This window comes from Garra rufa, chromosome 16, assembly GCF_049309525.1.
Source record: "Garra rufa chromosome 16, GarRuf1.0, whole genome shotgun sequence".
NCBI lineage: Eukaryota > Metazoa > Chordata > Actinopteri > Cypriniformes > Cyprinidae > Garra > Garra rufa.
The window spans coordinates 2430264-2445315 of NC_133376.1; the positions used below are offsets into that span (position 1 = coordinate 2430264).

General features: G+C 37.6%; 1 protein-coding gene across 1 annotated transcript in view; it reads right to left on the minus strand.

Moving 5' to 3' along the window:
- The window catches only part of rps6kal (ribosomal protein S6 kinase a, like), a 39418-nt gene that overhangs the window by 6904 nt on the left and 17462 nt on the right, over nucleotides 1-15052 (minus strand). The window contains exons 4-15 of the mRNA XM_073820014.1: nucleotides 9662-9743; nucleotides 8750-8830; nucleotides 7924-8003; nucleotides 6968-7074; nucleotides 6677-6714; nucleotides 6231-6373; nucleotides 4142-4212; nucleotides 3834-3922; nucleotides 3661-3725; nucleotides 1284-1386; nucleotides 1052-1176; nucleotides 848-970 (exon numbers count right to left, since the gene is read on the minus strand). Of these exons, the coding sequence (XP_073676115.1) occupies nucleotides 848-970; nucleotides 1052-1176; nucleotides 1284-1386; nucleotides 3661-3725; nucleotides 3834-3922; nucleotides 4142-4212; nucleotides 6231-6373; nucleotides 6677-6714; nucleotides 6968-7074; nucleotides 7924-8003; nucleotides 8750-8830; nucleotides 9662-9743 (1107 nt within the window). The remainder of the gene's footprint in view (nucleotides 1-847; nucleotides 971-1051; nucleotides 1177-1283; nucleotides 1387-3660; nucleotides 3726-3833; nucleotides 3923-4141; nucleotides 4213-6230; nucleotides 6374-6676; nucleotides 6715-6967; nucleotides 7075-7923; nucleotides 8004-8749; nucleotides 8831-9661; nucleotides 9744-15052) is intronic.

The window sequence follows — 15052 nt, forward strand, 5'->3', positions numbered from 1 at the left end:
CTGTCATCCAAAATGTTCATGAAAAAAATTAGTTTGAGGAAAACATTTCAGGATTTCTCTCCATATTGTGGACTTCTAAGGGTGCCCGCAATTTTGAACTTCCAAAATGCAGTTTAGATGCAGCTTCAAAGGGCTCTAAATGATCCTAGCCGAGGAAGAAGGGTCTCATCTAGCGAAACGATCTTTTTTTTTTAAAGTGCATTTTTATAAACTTTTTAACCTCAAACGCTCCTCTTGTCTAGCTTTGCGTGAACTCTGTGTATTCAGGTTCAAGACAGTTAGGGTATGTTGAAAAACTCCCATCTCATTTTCTCCTTCAATTGCAAAATCCTACTACATTGCTGCAGAAGTACCGATCCGGCGTTTACAAGGTGAACATGCAAAAAAGATTTTGTAAAGAATGCCCTGTACAAAAAAAGGTAAAACCGCGATGTAGGACTGTATTGAACCAGAGTGCACAGAATTCACATGTGCATGGCAGAGCTAGACAAGATGAGCATTTGAGGTTAAAAAGTATATAAATTATAATTTTTTTTGTAGAAAATAACCAATCTTTCGCTAGATAAGACCCTTCTTCCTCGGCTGGGATCATTTAGAGCTCTTTGAAGCTGCGTTTAAACTGCATTTTGGAAGATCAAACTCAGGGCACTATAGAAGTCCACTATATGGAGAACAATCCTGAAATGTTTTCCCCAAAAAACAATTTCTTTACAACACAATTTCTTTAAGAAAGACATGAACATCTTGGATGACAAGGGTTTGAGTACATTATCTGTAAACCTTTGTTCTGGAAGTGAACTGATCATTAAAGGCCTCAGTAATGGTGGTTTGAGAGGGCATGTCTCACCTTCACAGCAAACTCCATGGCGGTGACCCTGTGTATGCAGCGTTTGCATATGGAGTACGAACCCACACCGATGTCCTCTTTGAGCTCGTACACGTCTGAAAACTGAGCCGAGCCACCGTGCATCTGACAAAGCACAAACACATATTTATAAACAAATGATACATACAGAACTAAGTGAAATATAAACAGATGTTAGTCATTTACCTGCACTATGGGGAGAATGTTGACTAGCGGGGCACTTTTGCCTTCCTCCAGAGACACTGGAGCGACAAAACTGAAGCCTTTGAAGAGCTGGTGAGCGTTTGCACTGGGGGGAATGCCTGGAGAATCTGTCAAACACACACACAACTCAACTCAAGCCATTGCAGCGTCTCTAGCAGGAGTATCTGAATAAATAGACTCTCGTGTGATCTATCCAAAACGTGCTTCACTGTACCTTTGGGAGTTTTGGCTGTGAATTCTGGGTCAAAGCAGAAGGTGTCGTCTGGTTTCCCTGCAGCAGGTTTGAACGGAGGCTGAAGTTCTCTTCTGTACAGTTTCTGCAATCGCAAACAAACACATGCTACTCATATAAGATTCGTGACCCTGGAGCACAAAACCAGTCTTAAAGGATTAGTTCACTTTCAGAACAAAAATGTACAAATAATGTACTCACCTCAACCCTTGTCATCCAAGATGTTCATGTCTTTCTTTTTTCAGAAATTGTTTTTCGAGGAAAACATTTCAGGTTTTCTTTCCATATAGTGGATATGTATGGTGCCCTCAAGTTTGAACTTCCTAAAATACAGCTTTAATGCAGCTTCAAAGGACTCTAAACGATCCCAGCCGAGGGAGAAGGGTCTCATCTAGTGAAAGGATCAGCTATTTTCTAAACAAATCGACAATTTATATACTTTTTAACCTCAAATGCTTGTTACAAGTTAGGGTATGCCAAAAACTCCCATCTTATTTTCTCCTCCTACATCGCTGCAGAAGAACCGACCCAGTGTTTACAAAGTGAACATACAAAGAAGATCAAACACCCTTTACAAAAAAAGGTAAAACAGCGATGCAGGATGATAATGAAGTTGAAGACGAAAACGAGATGGGAGTTTTTCGACATACCCTAACTGTCTTAGGTGCATGCGCATTGCAGAGACGAGACAAGACCAGCATTTGAGGTTAAAAAAAAAATACATAAATTGTCAATTTATTTCACTAGATAAGGCCCTTCTTCCTCTGCTGGGATCGTTTAGAGCCCTTTGAAACTTGGGGGCACCATACACATCCATTATATGGAGACAAATCCTGAAATGTCTTCCTCAGTAAACAATTTCTTTACGACGAAAGAAAGACATGAACATCTTGGATGACAAGGGGGAGAGCAGATTTTTGTTGTGGAAGTGAACTAATCCTTTAAGTAGCACAGGTATATTTGCAACAATAGCCAAAAATACTTTGTATGGGTCAAAAAAATCTATTTTTCTTTTATGCCAAAAATCATTAGGATATTAAGAAAATATCATGTTCCATGAAGATATTTTGTACATTTCCTACCGTAAATATATTAAAACTTAATTTTTGATTAGTAATATGCATTGTTAACTTCATTTAGACAACTTTAAAGGCGATTTTGATTTTTTTGCACATTTTTAAATAGTTGTATCTCGGCCAAATATTGTTCTATCCTAACAAACCATCAATGGGAAGCTTATTTAAATCAGCTTTCAGATGATGATAGATCTCAATTAAAAAAACTTGACCATTATGACTGTTTTGTGGTCCAGGATCACATATGTTCAGCCTGAAATAGCATCAAAACATGAAACTTCTGACAGATTTCAGACTGGATTTAGTTTCTAAAGACATCGGAGTCAGAGCTGGAAGTGCATTTCCAGTGGACAGCAGTGTTGTTTTTGACAACCATCTTAAATTTAGTCTTAGTCTTTTGGACTAAAATGGTCATTAGTTTTAGTCAAATTTTAGTCACTTCTATATGTGATAGTTTTAGTCCAATTTTAGTCGACAAAAAGTCAAGAAGGTTTTAGTCTAGTTTTAGTCAAAAAAAAGGGGAAAAAGTAGTCTTTTAACAAATTAATGTAGGTCAGTAAGTATTTTGCTGTTGGGTAGTGTCACTTATAAGTTCCGAAAATAGCAGATCTATAGTTCAACACAATGTGAGCTTCCGGATCGACTATTTTCACCAATAATTACAATAATGAAGGAATGTTTTAGAACATAAAAGACAAACACGGATGGAATGCTAAAACGGCTTGCCATACTAGTATAGCAAAGAGTATTTAATGCTAAAACGGCTTGCCATAGCGGCAGGTACTTTTTACGGTTTTAATTGGCATGCACAATAAGCAGAAATGTCATGCATTTTAAACGTCTGACGGACCACCCACTAACATTTGTCTATTCTCGTCTCTTCAACGAAAACTCACACACGTCTCGTCACGTTTTAGTCATCAACGAGCCATTTTTATCTCGTCATCGTCTCGTTTTCGTCATGGAAAAAAGTGGCGTCAACGAAATGATTCCGTCATCGTCATCGTTGACGAAAACAACACTGGTGGACAGTGAGGCTTGCATTTGATGCCGACTAAATGAAAGCAGGTCGGACTGCTGAAGCTCTCTCTGGGAAGGGGTTCTTCACCTCTTCATATTCAATGCAACACCGTTTGGTCTTTCAGATGATTCTGACTGTGATCATTAGTCAAACACAGCTTGATCTGGCTCACGTCTGGCCGGCCGCCACACACACACTCAATGATGGAGGACAGGACACTCTGCTGAAAGAAGTGTGTGGCGCTGGGATAACGGACACTTACATTCCAGTCGATGGTGGAGAAAAACGTGTGTCGTTTGATCTCCTCCACTCCGTCAGGACCTGCTCCTGGAACAGAGGTTAAGATGATTACACCACTGTCTGTTTCTATTACAATTCAACAAGCTACGCTCCAGTGTTTTCATTCTCAGAACAAGAGAAACGCAGGTGACTTACCTAAACGGTTTGATGGATTTCTTTTGAAGAGCATTCGTAAAAGACTTTGTGCTTCCAAACTTAGAAACTGTGGCATTCCCAGCTTTGCTCTGGCGTGGAGAAACAAACAGGAGACAAATAAAATAAAAATCACAACATTACCACAGTTTTATGTGCATAGTCATCACTGAAGTGTGATTGGGTGATAAAGTGTTCGTTCTTGGTTCTTCCGTTTATCAGTCAAATACATTTCCATCTGGCAGCCTTGATTTAAGATTTGACCAATCAAGCACAATCACAGACTGGCTTGTTTTAGCAGCCACACTTACTTAAGAATCATGTTCATAGTCTCGTTCCTGTCTTTTCCTTGGAACGGTAACGTGCCGGTCAGCATTTCAAACTGGAAATAAATAAATGAATCTGTCAAACAAGGCAAATCAACCAGACACATTTACATCTGTTAATTATCAAAGCACTACTGTATGGGAATCCAACATGTGACTTCAATGCAAATGCTCTCTTTCAGTCAATTCACTTGGTATAACACAGATATCATGTCATGTGTCACACTAAAGACACATCAAATGTCTCAGCACTTTTTTCTGTTTAACACTGGAGGTCAGTGGTGACCAAACGAGTTCACAGGAACATTCTTCAAAAGTTTTCCTTCTGTGTTGCACAGGAGAAAGTCATACAGGTTTGGAACATCACAAGGGATGAGGAAATCATTACAGGAAATCTTTGTTAAAAACGATTAGCCATGTTACACCTTGTTCCTTGTATTCAGAGAACAGGGTAGGGCTACCCACTAATAGTCGACTAACCATTAGTCAACGAGAAGAGGCTTGGTCGACCAAAAGTTTAGTAGTCGCTAAGTCGCCATAAAAAATTTTTTAAAAATCCACAGGAAGTGGCGAAGTCACTCAGTCTGTGGAGGACAGATCGATAACGGCACGCTCACTTGCTCTTAACTTCTCCGGCATTTTTGCTCATACAGATAAGAGTAATACATCTTTCGAATCTGTAAAGACTCTGCATTTATTTTTGTGCACTCAAAATATCAACGAAACATTGCGTTTTTGTAAAATAATGAAAGCAAACAGAATGCGCTTTGTCGTCTCGGTCTCTATGAACTTGAACACAAAACTTTCAACCTCCACGTACACTTGCCTTACAGACATGAAACATATTTACAGAGAGCAAATTGTCTATTTTCAAATAAACCAAATGGAAAACAGATATTCTCAGATTATGTCATCCGTATGAAACATGTTTACAGGTGCATCACTACAGCGGAGACGACGAGTCAGTGCCACTGACTTCATCTCTTTAGCCAGAAACAAAGAAAGCACTAGTTAATCAGTAAATTAGCTTTTTTGCTAATTAGGCTATGTAGGCAATTAAAGGCTCATTATTATGATTTATATAGCTTATTAATAAATGTGTGACTAATAGTCAACTAATGCTTAAAAGGATTAGTTCACTTCAAGAACAAAAATAATGATAATACAGATAATGTACTCACCCCCTTGTCATCCAAGATGTTCATGACTTTCTTTCTTCAGTCTTAAAGAAAGTGTTTTTTGAGGAAAACATTTCAGGATTTCTCTCCATATAGTGGACTTCTATGGGGCACCAAATTTGAACTTCCAAAATGCAGTTTAAATGCGGCTTCAAAGGGCTCTAAACGATCCCAAATCAAGCAAGCCAAACGATTGGTTATTTTCTAAACAAATTGACAACTGACAATATTCTTTTTAGGTATAGTTAGGATACGTTGAAAAACTCAAAATCGCCCTAAATTGCTGCAGAAGTACCGAACCAGTGTTTACAAAGTGAACATACAAAGAAGAAGAAAAAAAAAAAAAAAGGTACATTTTGAAGTAGAAGATGAAAACGAGATGGGAGTTTTTAGACATATCCTAACTGTATTGACCTGGATCACACAGACTACATATGCGCATCGCAAAGATGAGACAAGACCAGCATTTGAGGTTAAAAAGTATATAAATTGTCAATTTGTTTCGAAAATAACCAATCGTTTCGCTAGATAAGACCCTTCTTCCTCGGCTGTATTCATTTAGAGCTCTTTGAAGCTGCATTTAAACTGCATTTTGGAAGTTCAAACTCGGGGCACCATAGAAGTCCACTATATGGAGAGAAATCCTGAAAAATTTCTCAAAAAACAATTTCTTTACAACTGAAGAAAGAAAGACATGAACATCTTGGATGACAAAAGGGTGAGTACATTGTCTGTAAATTTTTGTTCTGGAAGTGAACTACTCCTTTAAAATGAACAGCTACTAGTCGACCAGAACAATCTTTAGTCGAGGGTGGCCCTAGAACAGTGTGGCATATATAGCGTCACATTTTCCCAACATGCTCACTACTGGAGAGGTAAAGTGATTAAGGTCGTACCATTAAGACGCCGAGAGACCACCAGTCAGCGCTCTGTGTGTGACCTCTCCTGTTGACCACCTCAGGGGCCATATACTCCACAGTGCCACAGAACGAGTACGCTTTTCTGTCCTGATCTACCGATTCTTTACTGAGCCCAAAGTCTGGAAAAGGCACAGAGCACATCTGTCACATTTGCATCAAGCTCAACCAGGGGTGTCCAACTCTGCTCCTGGAGTCACTTTCCTGCGGAGTTTATTACGTGAAAATCACAGGCAGGAGCCGGCGGACCACCAGCAGCAGAGTTTGACAAATAACCCCCAAATAATCATGACACAAAAACACCAAACACAACTCAGGGCGAGACGCTAACAGTAGATGTCATACATTACAAAATGTGCCTTATGTCTACATGCACAAGTTCAACAGGCAGGGAAATGATGTAGTAAGGGGACAACGGTACGTACCTGTTAACTTGATATGTCCAGCTTCATCAAGCAAAATGCTGAAAATTAAGACCACATTTCTCCAATACAGATACAAAAACACATGAACTAAACAAGAGTCAACAAACAAAATGCAAAACCTCTCGATTACAATCTTGAACATTGCTTCTGTCAGATATATCCATCCTTATTCAATATAAGATCAAATAGAGAGGGCAGGTGAGAGCCAGAGAGAGACAGAGAGTGATGGTTTCTAGTCTACACACAGAGAGAGAGGAGAGAGAAGCAGAGAGGTGAAGGGGGATACTTTACTTTTCAGGCTTCAGGTCTCTGTAAACAATGCCTAGGTTGTGTAGATGATCCAATGCAAGGGCCAGCTCTGCAAGGTAGAATTTCACATCCTCCTCTGTAAACATAACCTAGTAAGAACTGGACAGATTTACTCTCTCATCAAAGATCACACACACACAGCAATACAATGCACATCATCATTATAACAAAGATGGAAAGGAGACAAACATTCGTTTCAACTGATTATTGATTTGAGACAGGGTGGGGATGGGTAAACACTGTATAAATCTTCAGATTACTTGAACTAATTAACACATCACTTTTCTATTCAAATACTGTTTTCACTGGCAAATGCAACTGTATTTGAAAAGGGTGCACATGACTGACAAAGTCTAGGAGTTTACACACTGTCTCCACATTAGGTGTGCAATGCATAAATCTGAACAAATCCAATCAGATTTAAAATTTTAGCAGAAGAGATTTAATCAATATTTAGTAAACCTTTAGTCTCCTCCACAGACCAGTTCATATAAGACGTAAATAAACATACACACACTTGCAAGACATTTGGCTACAAAATTTTTAAGTGACCGGCCATTCATAACTTCTACTAGCCAAAATAAATAAATAAATCTATTAATTAATTATTGAAACAAATTAAGTCCTGCTAACAACCACTGACAAGGTGTAAAAGTCTGTGGACCCCAACACAATCATTAAAACATGAATCTGTTTAGTCAAACACATTAAAGCATGCAAATGAATGAGTGTATCATTTTGGCGCAGAATTTGGGATGCGAGTCATTTTCTAGTCGCATCACGAGTGATACTTTGGCAGAGGATGTTACACTTTATCCTACATTATTACAAGAAAACACAAGCAAGACAAGAAAATGATGAGAGGATCTGTTAGTCTGTTAACATCAACATCGTAAATCAGACAAAGAAACTGTTAGAGAAGAACAAGTGATGCTTACCTCTTTGGATAAACGAGTAAATACATCCCCACCCCTGAGAAAATCCAAAATTAAATAGAGTTTCCCTTCTGTCTGAAAGGCTGTGAGCAAGTGGGGGGAAAAACAACAACAATATTAGAGCTGAGGAATTCTATTGGAAATATCAACTATACCATGAAAAATAAATATATAAAAAAAGCAAGCCTATATTCACTGTACTGAAGTATATCACATTGTTTTTTCTCTACGCATAAGGTATCCACCACTATAACTAGATTTTCTGCCAGCCATTTTTAAGTGATTAAAAAAAGGACATTTCATGTTATCAGTTAGCATTTTACAGATAGACAAGTTTGAGAAATGTTTCCAAAAACCATCATAACAGCCCTGCTTTCTTAATTCATGAGTCACATTTAAAGTCTCTGTTCTTAAGTGATGTTGAAAGCGGTCTGTAATGTGCAAATGTCACCAAAATGGGCTCAACTGATCATTGGACAGAGCTGAGACCCAATCAAAGTTTGTTTCTAGGTTACAATGACACAAAATTCACGAAACAGAAATTGAGGCTGTATTCTCAGCAAAGCTTTAGTCTTTCCAGATGAAGTTTGGTTTACTTTATAGGCCCTATGATCTGAGGAAACCAGCCAAGTTTGGTGACAGCACCACCTACAGGTCAAGAGATCTTCATGATTTTAGAACAGCTTGTCAATCATTGAGTCAGACAATACCAACAAATACAACATTATGTTTTCACTGCTGTATGTCTGTAACATTTAAAAGTGCTAGATTAAAGTAAGTTACATCTTATCTAACAATCCTATAATTATCACTCCTCCAAGAGTCTTACCATAGTGCAACTTCACAATGAAAGGATGATTGACCTCCACCAGAATATCTCTCTCCATCTTAGTGCGAACTCTGTCTCTCACTGCCAACAAACACACAAATGAAGAACAAACATCAGCATAACATCACAGAATCGTGTTTAGATTAAAGGGGTACTATTATGCTCTACAAAGTCTTCATTTTGTTTTGGGGGTGCACTAGAACATGCTCTCATGCTAGGTGGTTCGAAAAACGCATTATTTTTCACATAATTTACATTATTACAATAGCTTTCTCCCAAGGCTGGCACAAATGGCTCCACTAGTTAGAAAAACTAAATGAAAAAGGGCCTTTCCCAAAGCAGCAAGTTCAGTGTACAACTACCCAAGCTAGATTAAAGTGATTCTTACATTTTAAATCTGGATATTTTCTTACAAAAACACATCAGACCGCTAAAGGAGGCTTTTACTCGGGCTGAGATTTCTGATAAGCTGTCAGACAAGGGCCAGGCTAGGGCCTAGATTTGAGGCCCGTTCCTGGCTCATTGAAAAAATTTTTTAAATGTCATTATCTATGTCAAATTCAAAAATTTGTGTTCTAAAGCTTTTTAAAATTTGTAATTTAAACAATATAATAATAAACAGAATAAGACAACTTACCAATAAGAAAAAGCTACCAATCATATAAAATTATTATTAATAAAAAATAATTTGTACTAAAGAGGTGGCACAGAAGAACACAAAAGAGGCTCGTAGGTGCATTTTCAGACATTTAATGAGGCTCAGACGTGGCATAAGTGCAAATAAAATCATAAATTCATGCTGAGATAAATGTTTTAAACTTTGAATATAGAAATAATAAATGGTTTCAAATAACTGAAATTATATGTTACAATGACACAATGGATCCCTTTAAAAAGAAAATACTCACTGACCTTTTAAAGATGCTTTTTTGAGCACCTTCATTGCATAAAGCTGACCGGCGTCCGGACCAATCAACTTCCGCACCAAGAACACCTGAGGACAGGGCAGATCACAGCTTCCAGTTTATACAGACAGAAGACAGCAAATATACAATTTCCCTAATATCAGCATAGATGAAAACAGAGTATGTTGGAAAAATGCTCATTAAACCTAAGGTCTTGTTTCACACTAGAAAGAAAAAAGGGGAACTGTATTAAATATTTATTACCACCCTGCCACAAAGAGTTTGAGGTCTTTGGTGAAGCTGTGGGTCTTGTTCTCACAGCATTTATGAGAAATGTCAAATACAGCAGAGAGTGAAAGTGTGAAGCACTTTTCCAATGTACAGTTCAATTGTCTTTAATATATCTTTTGACTGGTGCATCCCACAGACAATCCACAGAGGATGAGCGCCACACAAACTCAAATGCATTACCGTAAACTGGCTTTTTTGCAAGCTGGCTCCAGTGAGGCATGTGGGACCTGTGCGGACATTAATTCCTTGCTTTTTCCATTTACAGTTACAACATAGTTTTAAAACCCCTCATACAATAATGGTTTCTTTGCAGAGCTGCGTGATATTAATCACCCTGCATATGATCAGCCACTCCATACTAAAGTTGATATGCTGATGTTCTAAAGAGGAGTTTTTGGTTTTCAGATGTATTATACATTTAAATCAAAATGCAAGCTACTAAAGTAACCGTATTTATTTTGCACAATTTGCAGCTCTGCAAAAACACCAGCTGCACTGTGTATCAAAAAAGGTTGCTTCCCATGTGAATACTCTAACCTGATAACATGAGCAGCAAAGAAAAATGTGCTGCTCACTGTTTTGATGTAAACTTGTAAGTAAAACACGCCGCAGCAGTCAAAGACTTCTGTCCAGAATGCAGTTAAAAGGATGATTAACAAAACAAGAATTCAGGGATGCAAACTTCTCTTAAGTTAACACAGGACTCATGCAGGAAGTAGAGGACAACTCTTTGATTTAAGGAAGGTTTCAGTCTTGCAGGTAACGCTCTGATGCAGTGCTTAAAGGAGAAACGGGCCGAAATGCCTTCGAGTCAAAGCGCAGGACTGATCCACGATGCCTGGAGGGTCATTCCGTGTCAAATCAACCAAATTTCAAAAACTCAAATTTTAGATTTTGCTCATATTTTTTTTCTGAGGAATGATAGACATGTATAGTGTTGAAAGCCAAAATATTAAATGTCATGGATGAATATTTACGAAGTAATCCACCGTTTTGTAGAGGGAAGTCAATTTTCAGCTGAGATTGAGGGTGCTTTCACACCTGTCTCATTTAGTTCGGTTGAATCGCACTAGAGTTCGTTTTCCCTCCTGGTGCGGTTCGTTTGGGCAGGTGTGAATGTAGCAATCGCACTCGAGTGCGCACCAAAAGCGGACCAAAAAAGCGTACCGAGACCTGCTTGAAGAGGTGGTCTCGGTAAGCTTTCAAACGAACACTGGAGCGGTTCGTTTGTGGTGAGAACATGAACCGAACTAGAACAGACCCAACCGCAAAAAGTACGGCCTTTTTGGACTAATCCAGCTGCCGTAGTCCGCTGCGCTGTTCATTATGGGATGAGGACAAGTATTTGTTGACAGCGCTTTAGAAACATAGCCCCATGACAGCTCGCGGACAAGGAGTTGTGAGGAGGAGCGGAGCCTCATAAATTTGGTCTGATGATCATATAGGTCCCAACTTTCGAAAACTCACAAGAACATCACAATCTTTCTCATTGTTTAAGGTTCACATGTCGTGCCTAAAAACGCGTGGAAAACGCTAGGCGCGCCACTTTCTCTCTTTCCAAATGGCTTGAGCTCCAGTGGCGTCTGCCGTTGCTAAGCAACAATGACATGCGCTCTCCATAAATACGCGAAAGTTTCAGCAAAGACAAATGGATTTTCAGCATTAAAAATCACTCGCAGTAGCTCTGCTATTATATTTATTCAAAAATGTTTATTCCTGTGTAGCTATGATAAGCTGTTTCTCCAACTTGCCAGTGCTTTCAATGTTATTACGGGAAAGAATGAAGCTGATTGGTTGGTTCATGTCACATGACCTGCAGTGCGCTTGCAGCATTTTGAAAACTTGAGATGTTTATATCTCGATGCGGCGCGTTCGCGGATGGAAAAAAACAGTTTAGAAAATACGTTCAATACACTGATCTATATATTTCTCTATTATAGATCAGTGGTTCAGTGACACAATCTGGCCAACGAGTGATGTGGATGTTGTCACATGACTGCATTTTGGTTCGTTTCAACTGGTTCGGACCAGAGCAATCAGTGTGGTGTGAAAAGGACCTAAAACGGCAGAAAAATGCTACAATGTATCATTTGTTACCCTTGGTCCGGACCAAATGAACCGAACCACAGATGTGAAAGCACCCTCAGAGTCAAGTTACTGGGGGAAAAAATGACTTTCAGAAAGATGGCAGCATCATAATGATATTATTACACAGAGACTGGTAGCTCCATTAGTAAAATCTGTTGACTTCAGCTATCTTTGTTGCATTATGTGCCAATGGTGACCATTCAAAATTGGAGAAACAGCACTTTAAGTTTTTCTCCAACGTTTGCATGCTTGTAACTCAAGAATCGTTAAAGATATTTGGAATTTCAATATGGCTCCAGGAGTAAATCAATAAATTGTACACATTGTCAGTGGTCAAAAACCAAATGTGGGTCAGTTTGTAAAAATATAATCTAACATCTGAAGAACAAATAATTTAAAAACTAGAGATGCATTTTGTTTCCTTCTGTCAAAACAACGGAGTTGAACACACCTGTCTGAATGCCTGAAAGTTTGAGTGCACAAGGTTAGGTTTCTAGTGCTACTGTATTCATTTACAGTAATAATGCAATTAAGTTGCTAAAGGCACAGATGAAGTATTAAGACTAAAAGAAGAAAACAAATAACACTGATAAAGGCCTGCATTGGTATATGTGACCCTGGACCACAAAACCAGTCTTAAGTCGCTGGGGTATATTTGTAGCAATAGCCAAAAATACATTGTATGGGTCAAAATTTTTGATTTTTGTTTTATGCCAAAAATCATTAAGAAATTAAGTAAAGTTCATGTTCCATGAAGATTTTTTGTAAAATTCCTACTGTAAATATATCAAAATGTAATTTTTGATTTGTAGTTTGCATTGTTAAGAACCTAATTTGGACAACTTTAAAGGTGATTTTCTCAGTATTTTTTATTTTTTTGGATCCTCAGATTTCTGATTTCAAATAGATGTATCTCGGCCAAATATAGTCCTATCCTAACAAACCATACATCAATAGAAAGCTTATTTATTGAGCTTTCGTATGATGTATAAATCTCAGTTTTGTCAAATTTAACCTTATGACTGGTTTTGTGGTCCAGGGTCACATATGTCCGTAATGAACCAAACAGATGCAGGACTTTTAGGATGAAACACATGATGAAACAAATGATTAAATATCTTATATATATTTAAATATAAAAAATTTGAGGAAACAGGCCTTCTCAGCTAAAGTGCACTTAAGACACAAGCACAAAAAGACTGTATTCTCATAAGCACATCAGCTGCCACGACAAAACTGAGACCAAGAAAAAAAAAACTGACAGTTTTAAATGTATTGTATGATTCTTGCTTATTGAAAATAAAAAAAATATATATAAAATAAAACTTTGACCTGAAAATACCACTTTTATTTACTTTTTAATATGTGCATGTTCTTAGTCATACTGAAGCCATAATGAATCGACACGGTTAATGTCTAAGAGATATGATCAGGCATGTGATTGGCTAAGGACAAAAAAGCAGGAAAATATACTAAGACCATACTAAGTTGGTTGGGAAAATTAACCGAAATGAGCATCCCTAATAGCTAGCAAATACAAGTAAGTTAATGTTAATGCAGCTTAAACATCCTGCCATAGTAGAAAATCACTCAAAATCGATCATCTAATCCAGGGGTCTTCAACTAAAACGGCTCGAGGTCCAGACAATTATATATAAAAAACTATTTATGTTTTTTTTTTTTCGCGAGACCAGGGTATCTGCAGCATATTTAATCTTAAATTCTACACATTTAAATACTTTTTTAAAGACCTGAACAAAATTTAATAAATAAATAAATAAATTATTAAAATGACTGTAAAAAGCATGATTTACAATTGAGATGCAGATTTCCCAAAACAAAAAAGATTTCTTAAATTATAAAATTCACATTCCAGCCTTCAAGAGTCAAAAGTATCAATTCTTATATTAATTTAAACAATTATTGTCAATCAAGTATTATATTAATTAACATATATTTTATTGCCTTAATTGTTTAAATTTGTATAACACATGATCTTGTCGATCCATCAGATAACATTTACAACTCTACGTGTTTGATGCTTAAAACCATGGACTGATTTGTTTACATTGGTCTTTTTGACAACAGTATACGTTCGAGCTGATAAAAAATGTCAGATCATTCTCTTCCAGCAGGAGGTGCTATCAGAATGATACACAAAACAGCGCCGCAGCTGACTTTGAAACGCGCAGCGCTCATATTTATTCAATGGATAACCTTATAAAGTTCCATCGCAATTCTTGCCTTTTAGTCCCCACATTTAAGACCACCTCAAATAATTAGTCTTTCTTAACCCCTAATAATACTACAGTCATCAATAAATATGAAGAGCTTTATTTCAAGAACTGACTTTCAAAAACCCTTAGCCTACACAAAATACGTTTCTTTTTATTTTGCAGAAGAGAAATATTAGGGAAGTAAATTAATATCAGCATATGAAGTATATTCGTCTATCATTGTCTCTTAGAGAATGTGCACATTAGATGCTGAAAGCGCTGTTTTTACTTTCACTTTAATATATGCAGTTTTCACGTTGCTTGTGTGATATCCATTGGCTCACCGTCGTGGTTTAAAATATAAATATGTATAAAAATACAGTATAAAAAGATATATTTACAATATTTTGCGACGTAACCCCAAAAAAATGCATTTTCCATCAACGTTTTTCACTCACTGAAAGCTACATCTGTCTGCCGATCTTTTCTCTCCTCACTGCACGGAAGATTGCACCCAAACGCTGACCCTAGTGTGCTTGATATAAATGTATTTATTAGAAATAGCGTTTGGCATTTTTATTATTATTATTATGTCAAAAGCTTTCACGGTCCGCATGGACGCATCTTGCGGTCCGGAATCATACTTCGCCATCCGCCATTTGCGGTCGCAAATACGTGACATAGGTCACATTTTCAGGTCGAAAAATCCGGAATTCCGGATTAATCCGGAAAAATCACATCCCTGTATGATGCTGTCATGTTAAATAGTTTTTCGGTCATTTTAAGTCATGTGCAAATGAGAC